Here is a 17,592-nt window from a genome sequence, read left to right on the forward strand (position 1 = left end):
AATTCTTGAGTTGAATGAGTACATTAGTAGAAACCGTCTCTCTATGGTTACACGTTATGAGTTTAAGTGATGCATTGACAATCCCTTTTATTACAGACTCTGTGAGCCTGCGGAAGCGTCCGTGAGTCTGTCCAGCTACACCAGCAGAGACGTCAAGTTAAGAAAGGACACAATGCTCGCACAGAGACGATATCTCACATCAGCAGAACGACAAAAACTTGCTCTCCCAGTCAGCGAATCAAACACACGTCTGTGCAGAGAATAAACTCGAAACTGAAAAAAAGCATAAAGTAAGAGCTCTCCAGTGGTTCTCAAAGGGTTTGCCTTTAGCTTTCATTGGAGGAGGGACATTTTCATTTTAATTTTTTTTTCTTTGATGACAGTTTGAAATGTGTCAAAAGTCATAATTTAGAGTTTCAAAAAATGGAAATATAAAAAATGCTTTTAGCAGCCTGTTGAGACGCTGCACAAAAAAAAAGTAGATTTGAACACAAATCCTGTCTCTTTAATCAGGAAAATAGCCAATAATAGTTTATTGTTTAGGCTTGTTCATGGTTTCATTTGTTGACGTTCTTTGTTCTCCGAGCATCTGTCCCGCTAACTGTCATGACCTCTGTTCGTCCTTGTCAACATGAGGCTGACATTGGGAGTGAAATGTCTCAACTCAGAGATGCTTAAAGAGATTTTTTTTCCCCTGTGAGATGAAGAATAAAAAGTTTGTTGATGCCCTACAAAGACTTTTCATCTGGTGTCATCATCACTTTGGTTAGTGACTAAATACTTGCTAATGACATTAGCTGAATTTAGTCTTTCTACTTTTATGACTCGCTTATTTAAGAATTCTTACGAAGTCGCCGGGGCGTCTTTCTGTTTTTACAGCAGTTAATGTTTGCTGAATGAAGGTAAAGGATGCAGACGAAACAACACGACCAGATAAAAAACACAGCAGAAGTGAACAGAAATGTTTGAAACTTTGATGAAACTTCTTTTTGATTCACTTCCTCGATGAAACCTGCCCGGAGTCAGTGACCGTCACACAATCAAAACCCTGACATACAAAGACTTTGAATTTGATTCACTTCCTCGATGAAACCTGCCCGGAGTCAGTGACCGTCACACAATCAAAACCCTGACATACAAAGACTTTGAAGTCTGACACCTTTTTTTTTAAAAAGACAATTAAGAGACATTTTTTTCAGACCGCACATGTTGTAGTGTCAACATTTACTAGAACATATCTTCTAGTTTTCCCCCCTCTCGCTCCTTGCAGAAATTCCCAAGAAGAAGAACGATGTGACGACAGAACAGAAGCTGTCACATCCCCGACTTTGATTCTTACCCTGTGTCTCGTTTCAGGTCTGTTGTCTGCACGCCCTTCCCCCAGTGTTTCCCGCTCTGCTGATTACCTGATGTGTCTCACCTGTGTCTTAACTCCGGCCCCGTTCAGTATTTACTGTCTGTGTTTCCCTTTATCTGCTCGCCTCACTGTGATTTTATTTTCTCTTTGATGCTATGTTTGAATCGCGTCCAATCGCTGACCACTCCTGAACTCACCCAGTGTGATGTCACACACACCAGAAACATCAAAATGGAGTGAGAGGACGGGGACATATCACCACCACTCGTGTATGGAGGCCCACTGATGATGTTACTTTTGTATAAGTTTATATTTTGAGCTAAAAACTCTAACTTGAATAATTTTTTTTTTTTTTAAAACAGAAATCCCTTTTCACCGAATTGAAAGAATTTTTAGCCTTCAAAATCAAACAGTGTTTGTGAAAAAAAAATTTTTTTTTAAAACTCCACAGAGGTGCAAGGCTCAATTAACCCCCTTTTTATAAATCAAAAGCGTTTCAGTGATTAAGCCTCACAAGCTCAAAGAGGATCGTGCTGCACCATGACCATTAAGTACACTTTCAGAAGCATCATCAGGACACTTTGATGCCTCATTGAAAGAGCCTCTCCAGCTCGTGTGAAGGCGGCTCCTCCCTCATAATAACAATTTATTATTCTCTTGATCTAAAGGTCTGACTTGTGAGGACAAAAAAAAAAGAGAGAAAGATAAAAATGTGTTCTCTTTACTCTTCAAGAGGGTTTTTAAAAAAAAAATCCAAACATGAATTTGCCTACAGGGCCTGAACCTTCTGAGGAGAAAGTGTTTTATTATCCCTCATCATCCTCACACACACCCCGAACCCACAAGAAGAGGAGAGGTGAACTCAAAGAGTGTGTCATCTCTGCTCACTTTGTCCATCTCTCCCTCCCATGAGAAGAACAATGAGGCACGGGAGCGCGTCAGACTCAGCGCTGTGAGAATCTTAAATCTCTTACAGTTTCTTTATAAACACAAGTCAGATCCAATGAAACAGGAGTTTTTGCAAATCTAAAACCAGAGATGAAAAAGTCCAGTTGAAACCTTAAAGTCTGCAACTGGTTTAATGAAATCTGATTTACACATCGGAGCCAAGTTAATGTCATGTAATGTTCTTTGGTTGTTTTTCTCTTGGATGGATGGATGGATGGATGGATGGATGGATGGATACTTTATTGATCCCGAGGGAAATTCAAGCAAGCAAAAAAAAAGCAAGCAAAATTCAATTCAATGTAGGCGGATTCAAGTCAAAGGTCGACCAATCGTGTTGCCAGGTTCATAACAAACACAAGTTATCTGTACTTCTACTTGAGTGAATAATCTGTGTTTAAAGAGCGTCTCTCTGCAGAGCGACGTGTGCAGCTGTGTTTCATCTAACAAAGGGTGAAGGTGGATTAATACTGCGCTAATCTTCCTCGTCTGTGTTTGAATGTGTCACATGCTTTTACCTGCTGTCTGTGTGCTGCTTGATCACTTGTTTCCAACTAACACTTTATGTTACTCTTGTCAAATTTAAGTGAGTTTTCCTTTTTAAATGAAGAAATCACAAAATCACAGTGTTCGCTGTGGCTCAGTGGGGGACTCAGTCGTCTCTTTAAAATGGAAGGTTGGGGGTTTAATTCCCAGCTCCTGCAGCCCGCTGCTTCGTTGGCCGTGTGTGAATGGGATTAGTGAAGACTGATGGACACGTTCCACCTGACGCCCACACACTCCCATCCGTCCATCCACAGCCTCAGCGGGACGACAGGAACACAAGGTAGAAATCCTTCCTGGACTCATTCTCATAACTGGAGGTTGTTACTGACAGATTACAGAGACGTGAGTGTGAAAACATGGAGAAGTTCGATGTCACCTTTAAATTGCTTCACTTCACTCTGCTTGACGTTCTGAGCAGCTTCAGCAGCGAGGAAGTCCTGCAGACCGGAGGGGAACATTGTGGACTACGTCAGTTTTCCTTCTGAGATGGATGAAGTCTGCATACATGACCGTGTGTGTGTGTGTGTGTGTGTGTGTGTGTGTGTGTGTGTGTGTTTCCCACTCTAACACTGCGAGTGACTGCACAGTAATGAACTACACCGGGCTTCTTCGCAAAGTCGCTGAAAGCTTTGCGCTCGCTCACGTCAACAAACACACACACACACACACACACAGAAACAATCTGTCAACGCGCAAACAGCCGAGTGTTCATCGAGCAGAGAGGAAACAGGAAGTGTAAATTATGATGACTTATTTAACGAGATTAACGTGGCAACAGCACAAGTATGATTCAAACACCCCTCCCAAGCAAAAAACTGTTGAATCGCACACACACACACACACACACACACACGTACGCGCGCGTGCACATAAAGGAGTGTGTGATAAACTCTGCGGCGCCCCTCGCAGGGTGACGCTACAGTTGATTTGGGAATTACAATTAGATTTATGATGTGGCCGCATGTGGCTGAGCTCTCTGTTTCTCTCTCTGACAATCTGGGATTGGCTGCAGCGAACACCGGCGCCGCGGCGAACACACCACAGTGCAGTGAGAATGTGTGGCGTTTCCTCACGCACACACGCACGCACAGTGGAACAATAGGCCACATTTACTGTAATGGGCCACCAAAAATATAAAGACGGAGTGGAACAGCTCGACGTTGGAAACAGAAAGCCTTGTGTTGGAAATTATTAGATCCCTGGAAAGTCGGAGCGCTGGTGAGGGCGATGGAAATAAAAAATCATGCGGCACTACCTGTAACTGCTGCTCCGAGCTTTCACAAGCACAACACAATCAGCACAAGTGACGTTCTTCAGAAAAAAAAGTATTCAAGTGTTCTGACAAGAGTCAAAGGAAAAGATGAAGGACAAACAAACGTGTGAAGAAACTCTCAAGTCTTTACTTTGGATTTATTTCTTTATTTTTTTTTTTTTGATTGTCTTTCTCACCAAGTTGTACTGACACTTTTTAGAGCCAAAGCTGGCTAATAAATACAATGAAATGTTAAAACGCACAATTGAATTTCAAATACAATACTCATCACAAAAAATGTGAGCGTGACCAGGAGGCGTGTGTGTTTCTGCTTCCTGCAGGTCACAGCTGACGAGAGCATGAGGTTACCTTTTTTTTCAACGAGATCAGAGGTGATGTGACCCCCGTCAGGCGGCACGAGAGCTGCGGCAACAACCCCCCCTCCCCACCCCCCCCCCAAAAAAAATACAAATAAATGAAGTGTTTCTAAAAAAGAAATGGCAATTTACGTGTTGGAAGCAGCTTCCTATAGAGTCCAAACATTTGACTGATCTAGATTATCATTTTATAAATCAAACAACAACTTCACATTAGTTAATACTAAAAAAAAAAAACAAACAAAGAATTTATATCCAGTGCTTAGGATGTGTGTGACACTCACAGAAATGTCTATGCATGAAGCCTTTTTTTTTTTTTTTTGCTTTTCTCCAGGTGATGCAAGCAAAACCAAATGTTCAGTCCCAGCTTGTGAAGCAAGTCAAAACAACCATGAAGAGAAATCAGGAGTTTGAAAAAAATGATTCAAAAAAAAAAAAGCCACAGCGAAAAAAAAACCACCCAGAGGTCACAGGTGGTGAAAATAGAAACGCGTAGAAAATGCAGATCAGTGAGAAAAAAAAAAAAGAGACAAAGAGAAAATATGACGCATCTTTAGAAAAAAAACAAAAAAACGTGACACCGGAGGGGGAAAAAAAAAGGGGGGGGGGGGGGTAGCGCGTCCAGCGTGGTGCCGACCGCCGTAAAGAGGAACGTCTCGCTGTGGAAACAAACCTGCGTGTGCTCTGACTGAGAGGCTGAAGGAGAATTATGCACGATTATCTTTTCTTCCATTCGTCTCTTAATAATTTACTCGTCTTCAAAATATACATGCAGTGTAGAAAAACTTGAAATCAGGGACCTATCAAACCCAACTTCTATAAATCCTGTTTGCTGTATTCCCCCCCCCCCCCCCCCCCCGTTATGCTTCAAAGACATTTACAAAAATGAACAGACTCGTAGAAAATATGAACATGTCGTACACTTCAGTACTGATTGGAAACAAATTAAAATACAGTGAAGGGATCCAGAATTAGAAACTCTCCTCCTACAGTAGGGGCTGCTCATACCTTTTCCTTTAACGCTGAACTAACAGATCTAATGTTTTGACTTTTTAAGACTTCTCAGGACTCTATCTTTCCCTGCGATGACGACGTACTGTTTGTCGTTTTCTCCAGATCCAGAGGCCTGAACTTATCAGGAGAAACCACGGTTGTTATCCCGGGATAAAGACGTTCATAGAAACGTAGAGGTCAACGTGACGGCACTCGTCATCACAGGAAAAGAGACTCAACTCTGAAGTCTAATGTAAGACTTTAGTAGCGCAGTGTGTGGCCTCGGGGAACGACGGGGGTTTCATGAAAGCACCGGAGCAGCGTGAAGAATGAAGCTGATGCTCGTCTGACTACACCTCAAAGCTGGATGGGTGTGTGTGTGTGTGTGTGTGTGTACGATGAAGACACAACCTCCCTGAGCTCTGCCAGAAGAACAAACTCGTGTCACCAGGTTGAAGAAAAAAAAAAAAAAAAAGAAGCTGATTGTGTAAGACTTTCTGCAGCATTGGAAGTTAAGACTACAACATCCCGAGTGAATGTGAATGTAGGTTTGGCACATTTGAAGTTAATCTGTACAAAGCCTGGGTGCTCACTCACTCAATAACAATCATCATAATAATAATAATAATAATAATAATAATAATAATAATGGTATATAAGGGATTTTGCTCCCTTTATTTCATCGACAGTCTAAACAGTCCTAACACTCCTTTTGTATGAAAATGACAAAAAAAAAAACATTCACAAGCTGGCACATCATACCTGAGCTGGGATATTAAAAAAAAAAAAAAAACACAGTTATGTAATATAAGCATGTTTGTCAGAAAGAAAAGATGTCGATGCACTGTATTGGTAAGAAACAAAAGTAAGACTATAAGATTACAATAGCTAGGATTTATATTAAAACTTTTCAAATTTTCAAGTTCCGACAGTCCAGAGTTTGTACAACGTGTCGGAGAGAGTCGACGGAACGAAAGACGAGGAGGAAAAATAAAAACCCACGAAAAAAAAGTCAAGACGTAACAAAAGCACTCCTTAAACATTTAAGACCAAATAGCTGTTGAAGACCATCTCTCTCCCGATCCACGCAGCGACGCACGCCTTCATCCCTCCTCTCTCTCTCTTTTGTCTTCCTCTTCCTCGCTCCTGTTTTAAGATTGTCAAAGTGAAGGGAGCCGAAGTTCATCGTCTTCAAAGTCTGTTCTGCTTATTTTCTCCGTGTCACATTTTTTTTCCACGTCAGCCCTCTTGATCAAACGTCCGTCCATCGCCACGCTGTTTAAGACCTTACTGAGCATGTCCTGTCCGGGCAGGCTCGTGACGAGACACGTCCTGAACGTCTGCCTGGAGGTCTTTGTAATAAACTGTCTTTTTTAAAAAGTGTCTCTGAGTTTAACAGGAGTTTTTTTTTTTTTTTTTTTTCCTCTTTTGTTTTTTTTCTTCTTTTTTTTTTTTTTTACAACAGTACGCTCAGTTGGCACTCACGGCCTCCCGCGTCTCGTGGTCACTGCTATAGTCTGACTTGGGTTCGTCCTCAAAGTCCTCGTACATGTCCATGTCGTCGTCTCCGTTGGTGGGATCGCTGGGCAGATGATCCAGCACGCCGCCTCCGTTGCTGCCGCCGCCGGCGCCGGGCTCGGACTTCACCACCCCGTACGTGCTCTGGATGACGGGGATGGCGGGTTCGGGGCTGGCGGAGTTGCTGGAGCAGTCTGAGGTCAGGTGTGGCGATTGGGTGGCTGTCGTTGCCATGGTAATGGCGCCTGGGTAGACTCCTACGCCGCCCGGGCTGCTGCTGAGAGGCATCGTAGGCTGAGGCCTGAGAAAGAAGAAGGAAAGCAGCCAATGTAATGATGCCGTTTAATGATGGGTAATAATGCTGTGATTGGTCTGCAGAGCTGAAAGGACGACCTCAGACTGATGTCACTCTAAATGTGGACTTTACATTACAACCAGGCGCCAACCTTCGGAGTTCAATAATTAAGCTGCAGTTCCTTGAATGTCCACTTGAGGCTGGGTGAAAAAGCGAAGGAGTCCCCATAGAGGTCCCACAGTATCATGTTTACAGCAGGAATAGAAATGTAGATAAATACAGATTTGGTTTGAACAGCTCATTCCTTTATTTTTCAGAACAGGTTCGATATTCTGTTTGTGTCCAAACATACTGTCTGCGGTTTTCTTTTTAATGTTTCAGTGTGTTTAGTGTAAAGGCCTTTAGAGTTATGTCACTTAAAAGCAACAATGGGGACACTTCCTGCTTTCCGGATGTCTCTTATCACTGCTACGCCGATAATAATCTGATCTACTTTTACACAAAACCAAATAACCTGAATCACTCATCTCGTCTTCATCGCTGTCTCTGTCAAAGAAAGGATGTTTTATCGTAATCCAGACCAAAACCAAACATGCTCCAACCTTTCGAGATTCACATTTCCAAACACACTCATCGAAACTCTCAATGCGTCAACCAATCATCACTAAAACTGGAGGAGAGGGAGGAGGAGCTAATGTCGTTTCATATTTATGTCTGGATCAAAATGGTTCTGTAACAGAGAAATGGTCTGATTTGGTTACAGAGATCTGCTCTGGACTGATTTACGTATCCTCCTTTGAACAAACCCGCTTCAAACGAAACATTAATTCTCGGCCCACTTCAGTTAAAGCGGCAACACATTTCATGTGGCCGGGCATGTCCTGACGTGGATCTCCCTGCCAGCTCTCAGCGGCTAAATAACCTGTTGAGATTGAGATGGAATGAGGGTAAACGCACATCACTCAAACAAGGCCCTCCGGCTCCTCAAATGAGCCACATAAAGCAGCAAAACTGCTGTCACGTTTCTCACCTCCACAGTTTTCCCTCCGCAGTCTCCTGAAACAATTACTGCCGACGCTCTGACACACTCATTTTCACATTAAGCACTTTAAAAACAGCACCGCTGGAGCTGTAAGGAACGGGCTCGCTGGCTCCTGGAATCTGTTTGATTGTTGCGATGATTGAAAGTCCAGGCCGGGGGGATTCGTACGCCGCTTGACCACACGCAGTAAATGTGGCGTTCAGCATGTGACGTCTGCCTCGCTCGTTCTCCGGTTCAAACATCTGCTTACATTTCATATTCCACCATGTCTGTCTGTGTCCAATTTCAGTGCCCGCAAGCGCCCGCCATTGTCCTAATTTAATAAATGACAAGCCATTAAAAATCACTCCTATTCAAAGCCCCTCTGGTAAATCCATCTCAAACGCAGGCTGCTGTGATGGCTTTAAACACATCCAAAGCTGGTTCCCATTAAGACAATGCCACTGTTTTTCCCCTCGCTGCACTGACTACACACACACACACACACACACACACACACACACAGCCGAGGGGGCTTCTTGTAAGTAAATAGTTGACTTGTGATTCGCTGCATCACGTCGGTTGAGTTGTTCGCGCTGCGATGTTTTTTTGTTTTGTCCGTTACGTTCTCGCTTCACTTCGACACTCGACACTTTGAAACACACTTTGTCACTTTAACGCACCGCTGCTCCGCCATGTGCGTATTCTTCAGCTACTCGCGTCAAACAAGAGAAGCCAGAAGCTCATAGCGCCCCCTGCTGGCGTTTTTAAAAAAATAAATAAGAGTATTGCAATGCACGTTTTTTTCTTATTCCTTTCCATCAGGGGTCTCCAACCTTTCTTCATCTTCATCGGAGAGCTACTTTAAAAAAATGAAAGTGGCCACGAGCTACTTGCATTTATTTACTTCGCACACATCAGCTAAATTAAGCTAATGTTTGTACACATGTAAAACTGCAATAAGACAATATTTTACACTTCTTATTGTGCCACATAGTCCGCGATGTTACTGAAAATTCACATCAATGTCCCAGAAAACATTTCTCCCTTACACTTGTTTTTATAGAGCAGATACATGAACAGAGGAAGGAGGTGCATTTATTGTCCTCGGACTTCTTTAAACCTACAGACGAGCTACCTGCTAGAGGTCCTTGCTAAATATTAGATTAGATTTTGGGACTTCTTGCTGGTGCGGTTATTAGCGCTGTTGTGTGAAGACGTTCCTGGTTCGAATCCCCGTCGGAGAGGAGCCTCTCTATGTGGCGTTCGCTCATTTTCCCCGTGCATGCGCGGCTTCTCTCCCACAGTCCAAAGGCATGCTGGTTGGGTTACCCGGTGTCTCCACGACCCCGAACGGAAAAAGCGGTATAGCTAACGGATGGATGATTAGATCTTTAACTGTATCGCAGGCCGTCGTTGCCTAATAAAAGATGATTGGTCCAAAACTCCTCCACAAACTTCTGCAAAGCGGCTTTATGTGAAAACAAAAGACGCTGGATGATCGCACATTGTCCCCCTTGTGTTTCCTCGTCGCTCTAACATCCGCGCTCAGGCCAGAGTTGAGAGAGTGCGAGCCGTGTTCGTGACGGAGCGCAACAAAGTGAAAGGCCACGGGAGCAACATGGTATGTATCGGTCTTTTTTAGACGCTCAAAGGCTCGCGGCTGTCGACGCGCGGTTGCCCACTCTTCAGAGTTCTTTCAAACAATGTGCGACGCGTCAAAGAAAGAGGAGCACGGCGAAGATGTGAAATCAAACCTTGTTATTCATAAAAGGTGTTTTTAACATGGAGAACGCCTTTTCATAAATCACTCATTGTGTTTTCGGAGATGTTTTGAAACCTTTAAGAGTTTGGTTTATTCAATGTGAGACTGTGATTAAGTGGATTTCCGACGACTGAAGCGTCCTTTCTTAACCAACAGCTCAAATAAAAAAATGAAAACATATAATTGACCAAATTTATATGAACTTATAGAAAGTATTCTGGTCGTTCAAGGACAAGCTTAGCGTCCACACTTGAACTCACCCCACAAAGAACTGCCTCATCTCCTGACGTCGTGACCTCATCATCTGCTTGTACTCTCCGATCCGCAGCTTCTTGCCGTCGATGATGCAGGTCCTCTTCGGCCTCGGTTTGTACTTGTAGTTGGGGTATTTCTCCAGATGGATCTTGCTCAGGCGGGCCTGCTCCTCGTAGTACGGCTGCTTCTCCTGGTTGGTCATGGCTTTCCAGCGAGAGCCTAAAAGCAAATGATGGGCGTTAGCTTTTTTTAAACATTCGATCAGAAATCTCTCAGAGCTCAGTTTGGTCTCTTTGGCAGCGTCGATGACATGAAGGAAGTTTGAAGGATGTTTCATCTAACAGAGATCTCACAGCCTGTTTTCAAACTCTTTGATCGTTTGTCATTCATCATGGATGGATTAGTGTCGGACATTGTTTAAATTTGCCTGCAAGAAGCAGAGAAAGAGTTTCTAATCCCTCCGGATGGCTAAACACTGCAAATGGAAGGGCGGTCATCAAAGGGTTAAAGGCTTCACCACTGTAGTGTTGATTCGTACAGTAGAGACTTTAGAGCCTGTGACCTTTAATGGCCGATTTGTTTTAGACTGCTGACGTTCGGCTGAGTGTTTTTTTTAATTGTTCCGTAGGCTCAATATTTTTCTTCTATTCAAGGAGACTTTCCAAACAAAGCGTAGAGCGGGGAAATGAACGCTCGGCCTGGCATTAGCACAGACTCTAAAACGTGAAATTGTACCCTGGAAAAAGTGAGTCTTGGTGCATGAAAACCAAAATAAAAGCTGTGCGAGCGAATGATTAGCTTCTCCTTTCTTCATTAGTGATGACACAGCTCATTTCCCCCTGTGAGTTTGAGTGCTTGGTGAAGGAGTGTGGCCATGGTATGAACTCAAAGAGCACTGTCAGAACAAAAAGGGCAAATCACGGACGAAGGCCGACCCGTTAGACATCCAGCTGATGTGTCTTATAAACGTGTGAATATACACCTCACATGCTTAACGCAGGAAGACGTCAGTCAGCTCCGTGACGAAGGCCGGCGTTACATCAGCTGCAGTCTGCGTGTTTCAACCACACATGTGCTTGTATAAGGTCTGAGAATAGCGTGATCTTTTATCGCCATGTCAGGACACGAGTTTAAAGGCAGAAAAACAGAGACTGAATTTGAGCTTTCTTTTAATTGAGGGAGATTTAGAAAGTGTCTCTAATGCTTCTCTGTCTGTGGTAAAATAAATGTAATGACCTCTGAATCAGTCAAACGCGCTGTCACATCATTGTCACATGAGTTCAGTCATCAGACAGAGCCACAGAGCGGCGTGGTGATCACAGTTGGTTTCCTCCGTGTTGTCATGTGAACAGACGCTGCTGTGGCGTCCCTGACTGAGGAGGGTCTCACTCTGCGCCCTCTCGGCAGCAGAAGAAAGACGCATTGTGCGCTCACTCGTGTGAGAGGACCTTCTCCACGAGTGGACCGCAGGAACGCATCTGTGGAGCGCTCTCACAGCTGATTATACACACTCCGCCTCGCCGCTCTGTTTATCAAGGTTTATCGCAAAAAACTTGGACGTGCACTTTTGTGACACAGGAAACAGAGGGGAGGTTTTGTTGAGCCTGCCGCCCACTCCTCAGAGTCCAGCTGTGTTATTACGTCGGAGGGGCACGGAGCGTACACATGTGAGCATTTACACAAACACAATTGTGCACTTAAAAAAATCCTGCTGTTCGTTTCTGTGAAAGGCTCGGAAAGATTGCATGAACGTATTCTTCACATCTGAGCATAAACACGACTTTTTTTTATCAGTTTACAAAGAACGACGCTCAGACCGTCTTCATGAAAGCTTCGCGTGAATTATCTCGAGAGCTTCATCCAACACAAGCGCGTCTTTATCGGCGCTCAGTCAAACTTCCTTTTCACAGAAACAGCATTTTGTAAATGTTGCTTTTACATGGAGCTCGCTGCACGGGGGGACAGCGGAGGTCTGAAGAACATTTCATGGACGCCCGTCATGCTCGGCACCGTGTGAATGGCTATCTGTGTCGGGGGAGGTTAGTGTCAACACGCCGACTTTTTAACTGAATGCATCCATCACAGTGGTCAGGCGGACACAGAGGAGTGTCTGTGTGCAAAGTGTTCCAGGTTTTTAAACACACTGGTCTTTCTTATAGCGGGGCAGCGCGCTTCTGAGAAACTCAGTGAACGTTGTGATGCGCTGAATAGAAGGAGGCAGAAGAGCTCTGCGTTTATACCTGTCAGCCTTTATGGACTCATTTAAGAACAACACACAGAGAGTTCTTATGACTATTCAACTATCAACTATAGTATGAACCAAACCTCCAAAACGTCTTCAGCATGTTTGAATAGCAGTTCTCAAATCCTGAGCTCCTGACGAACGTCGACCACGAACACAAAGTCCAGAAAGTTCTGTAGAAAAAGGCCGCTTCTGATTTTTTTTCATTCTGGATGAATCTCAAAAAGTGTGGGATCATTGAGGGGGAAACTTTCCCCAACTTCTTAGAAACAAAAGACTTTGAGGAAATACAGAAAAGACTCTTCCTCGGGCTCGTCGGTGGTCGGCCGGCCTAAACCCCGTTGACTCCCGTTCCTGCATCTTATCTCCTGTTTTCCAGCCCGGTGCACTTTAAGTCTTGATTTCTGCCTCTTAAAAGAACGGGGTTTTTTTAGCTCAGGATGGACAGACGCTGGGTCTTTGTGGACGTTTCTCGAGGTACCGCTCGTTATGAATCACCGCTCTACAAACAAAGACTGGTTGAATCTGTGAACGTAAATATTAAGTGGAGGTAAAGTGTCATGTTAGTAGACAGTAAGATGCAGCTCTGTGTCTCACCCAGGATCTTGCTGATGTTGGAGTTGTGCATGTCGGGGAAGGTCTGCAGGATCTTCCTCCTCTCGTCTTTGGCCCACACCATGAAGGCGTTCATGGGCCGCTTGATGTGCGGCTCGGCGCTGTTCCTGCCCCGCGCCTCCCTGAACACTCGGGCCTCTGTGATGTTATTCCCTGTGCGACACAGGGGAAACACTTTACTTACTTCACCAGCATGCATCCCTCACACTTCACTCTTTACATGCATGGACCTTCACGTGTGGAGGAGGGAGTGCTTCCTGTTTGTTTTCTCCTGAGTGGATGTGCAGTCCTCACAGACACACAGGCAAACAGCTGAAGTCACCATTGTCAGCATGCTGGTGTCTCAGCGCTCGGACTGTAAACCACACCACAATGAGCACTGTGCTGCTGTAAACAGAGCTGCTTTATGAGCCACAGGTGTGTTTGGAAGAGACAGGAAGTGTCTGCACCGACCTGCAGACTTTACAGCCTGATGCAGTAACACATGTACTGTTGTTTCTTCATTCATTTCCTTATCTGCACACACTGTACATGCTTTGTTTTTTTTTAATTCTCAACATTTTGATTTGATGAAGTTCATGAATCAAGCATGACTGCAGCTGAGCCTGACGATGGAAAGATGACATCACTCAGGCTTCGTCCACGACTCCTTACAATCTGTAAGGATTCCCGACACTCGTTTTCAGTTTCTGCTAAATGAGACTCTTAACTTCCCGCTGTGTAAGCCTTTAACGTTTGTTTGGCCTTTTGGCCTTGATCGACAGGAAACCTGAGCAGAGGCTCAACGGTTCATGTCAGACATGAGGACAGTAGCGCTCCTGTCGTCTCCTGCTTTTGTTCACATTACTCACACTGGACGAGACTCGAGGTGAGCGAGACGCAGGGTTCAGACTCTTCATATCTACAGGCAGGAATAATAACAGAGACAGTCAAGTGTTGACATTGAAGACTGTGTTTAGTGTCCTTCAGTGTCGCTTCCTGGAGGAGCACAATAAATATTTGTGTTCGCTGAATACCTGCATGTTCTTGCCTTCTTCTTGTTTGGGATGCGGGGGGGGGGGGGGGGGGGGGGTGACCAGGATGTGACCGCTCAAAGCCTGGCACACACTCCTCACCACCCCGATCATCAGTCAGCAGAAATGAGGAGGGAAAAGCTCGTTGTGCTTTCACACTGAATCTGCAGCGGCGTCACATGTATCGTCCCAGTGTGGGATTTGAAAGCGAACCAAACAGGAAGTGATGGCTGTGACGTGTAACAGAGCATGTGACCCCAGCAGGCAGAGCTTGATCTGGCTGATATCAACATGACGCAGAGAACAAGTGGAGAAACGAGGAGACGTTTCAGGGCAGAAAAGCGTGCAGAGGAAGGACTCGGGTGCTCACCGTCCAAATCCTCTGGTCTCGTCAGGTCGATGACTCGATGCACCATCTTCCCAGCATCCTCCCCGAGCTTTCCCAGGTGCTGGCTCAGCGTCTCATAATGCAGCCGCTCCTGCAACATGATTTAAAAAAAGAAGAAGAAAAAAAAAAAGGTTAACACAAGCGAGAAGAGAAAATGATGCTGCCTGCAGAAATGTGATGTTAGCTGCCAAAACAGACATCTCCTTCAGTTTTTACTGCTTATTACTTAATGTCTGGAGCAAGTCTGTGTGTGTGCCAGGCATCTGTTAAACTGGGTCAGTAGGGACGACTTTGATGGTGGTGACAATAAAACTAATTGCTGGTTTGAGTTGGCATGGAGGGAAGTCCAGCAAAGCCCCCTAAAAAAAAAAAAACAGCACGGTGACTATTTGTTTTGGCTGCAGCGTCACTCGTGCTTTTTTTTTTTTTAAGAGTGTCTAAAATAAACACAATGTGATATTTGTTACGTGACAATTTTGCACACAAGTCGTCTCTCCTTTAAGACCATCAGTCTTCTCCTCCCTCCCATCATCATCATCATCATCATCATCCTCGTCCTGCTCCCTCTCTGATTCTGTGTCTGCCTGCCACTCCACTCTCTCTCCTACCAGCCGCCTGCTTCGAGGCCGCCCGGCTAAAATTACTCCACCACGCTCCCAGATTGTGGTGGAAAACATCGAAGCCCTCCGCACAGCTCCTCTCCCTCCTCTTTCTGCTCTCCTCCTTTTTTCTGGTGACAGAGGCATTTTGTTTGACGCAAGAAATGGTTGCCGGGTGAAGTCATGCCGCGGGTAGCGACTGGCAGAGTCGGTGGAACTTAGGGGCCGGTGTGTGTGTGTGTGTGTGTGTTCATGTGAGTGTGTGTGTGTGTGTGTGTGTGTGTGTTCTTGTGAGTGTGTGTGTGTGTTTATAGATGAGGAGTCGGCGCGGGCCAATGTCAGCACTACGGCAGGGCTGTAATCAGGCCCACCACAGAACATGTGCCTGGGCAGTGCCATGCTCACCGCAGGAAGCAACCGCCTTAACAAAGGACTGAAGAAGAGAGAGAGACAGAAGAGAGAGAGAGAGAGACAGAAGAGAGAGAGAGACAGAAGAGAGAGAGAGAGAGACAGAAGAGAGAGAGAGACAGAAGAGAGAGAGAGAGAGACAGAAGAGAGAGAGAGAGAGACAGAAGAGAGAGAGAGAGAGAGAGAGAGAGAAAAGGAAGAAGAGTGGATGGAAAACTCATCCTGAGACGAGAATGATGCGATGAGAAGTCTTTCTTTTTATGAACCCTGGTGCTCAACGAGAGCCTGGGAAAGCACTCGTCTCACACCACGATGCGTTCAGGTGTCTGCAAGTCAAAGTTCGCTGCCTCAGGTTAACAGAGATCACGTTCTAACTTCTCAAAATGGTGCTAAACGTGCAGCTTTTCCATGTTGCCTCACGATAATCTGCAGGGATATTAGAATCCCCTGAAAAACTCCAAACCGGTTAGAGATGTCAGAGAGCTCCGGCTGAATGGGAGGAGACTGGACGGAAAACCGAGGCGCAGCAGCAGTTTGGAAAATGCACGATCAATAGAGGCGGACCGATCCAAAATGCAGATTAACAGCAGACCCGGGTCAGAATTTGCAAATCCTCCCTGCGGTTGGTCTACTTTTGGTCGTCTTGAAAGCTCTTGTGGCAGACGCAGTAAGGAGCTGTCTTTGCTTTGTTTAGGCAAAGATTGAAATAGGTTTGGCGTGTGCGCCTGCTGCTCTGAGTCTGGACTGGACCGCTGCCTTTCTGGACTCGTTGCATCGTGCTCCCCTCCGACGCGTTTTTGTCTCTTACCTGGTTCAACAAACACATCAGCCGAGGCTCTGAGGAATTCACAGTAAAAAAAAATAAAATAAATGACAGTATTCAGGAGTGAAAACTTTAATCCTGCACTGCTCACTCTGAATGCCTTTGAGGAGATAAAGCCCACCTATCACACGCCTGACATTATGTTAGCATTTAACCCAGGTCTGAATCAGAGCTAAAGAAGCGAGTGGCACTTGACTTGGAACCAAGGACTTTGTGAATTAAACACGACAAAGGCCACGAAGTGAAAAGAGAAGAAGATTCAGGACTAATTAAAAAACACACCATAAAAACCAGGTAGCTAAAAGGAGGCTGATCTTCTATTCAACACGTTGACTCTGCAGAGCAGAAACAAATCACCTCTGTGTTTAACACTTTGATGCGTTCACTGGCTCCGAGCTCCAAAACGCTGCCCGATCTATGTTTCTACGTTTTAAGAGACACCCGACTCTCTTGGTTCCGCCTGGTCTCTCCTCGCCTTGGCGTTTTGCATTTCTCCAACGTTTCTACGGTAACGCTCCAAACACTTTTTTTTCTCTCTCCCCCCCCTCTCTCTCTCTAAATCCACACCGTATTGAGCTCATTACCACAGTTACAACTCGCCCACCGCCAGCACGGCGTGCCTCCAGCTGACCCGCAACCGTTTACTGTCTCCTCCCGGACCAATCAAGTTTGGCAACTCTCTTCACCCCTCCCGCCCCTTCCCTCTCTCTCTCTCTCTCTCTCTCTCTCTCTTCCCATTTCCTTCATCTGTCTCTCTTTTTTTGTTTTCGCTCTCCAGACTTCGACGTGCAGCGATGGAGCTGTCAATCAGCCCCGTTCTGTTTCACCCTTTTTCTTTCTCCTTTTCACCACTCCTCCCATTCATCGCCCTGAACACCCCGGCTCCACCGACAGCAGCCCTGACGCTTCAGCGCCACAAGTAGACACTCGAGCGTGCGCCTGCAGGTGCCAGACGGAGCTTTGTCGTCGTCATTATTATAATGTACATCATTCAGGCTTTAAAATAAAGGGCGTTAAGTCGACCTTTAATCAAGACTCGGAGGCGTCTGATCCTTCGGTTTCACTCGCTCCCTTCAAAGACCAAACTCACCAGCAGCGCCAATATAAACCTCTACACAAGCGTTTCCTGCCTCCTCGCCTCCTTCCAGACTCGCTCTGCTCCAACAACACAAAGTGCAGC

General features: G+C 45.3%; 1 protein-coding gene across 3 annotated transcripts in view; it reads right to left on the reverse strand.

Moving 5' to 3' along the window:
- Positions 1–3,172: 3,172 nt before the first annotated feature.
- Positions 3,173–17,592, reverse strand: part of LOC306825013 (transcription factor SOX-6-like) — a 116,819-nt gene continuing 102,399 nt past the window's right edge. For 2 of the 3 annotated variants that reach the window (XM_079345486.1, XM_079345487.1), the window contains exons 13-16: positions 14,565–14,673; positions 13,164–13,334; positions 10,330–10,543; positions 3,173–7,289 (exon numbers count right to left, since the gene is read on the reverse strand). In XM_079345486.1, the coding sequence (XP_079201612.1) occupies positions 6,941–7,289; positions 10,330–10,543; positions 13,164–13,334; positions 14,565–14,673 (843 nt within the window). In that variant the 3' untranslated portion in view covers positions 3,173–6,940. The remainder of the gene's footprint in view (positions 7,290–10,329; positions 10,544–13,163; positions 13,335–14,564; positions 14,674–17,592) is intronic. The other variant, XM_079345488.1, reaches the window with a different exon arrangement.

Source organism: Symphodus melops (genome assembly GCF_947650265.1).
Source record: "Symphodus melops genome assembly, chromosome: 6".
NCBI classification, from domain to species: Eukaryota; Metazoa; Chordata; class Actinopteri; order Labriformes; family Labridae; genus Symphodus; species Symphodus melops.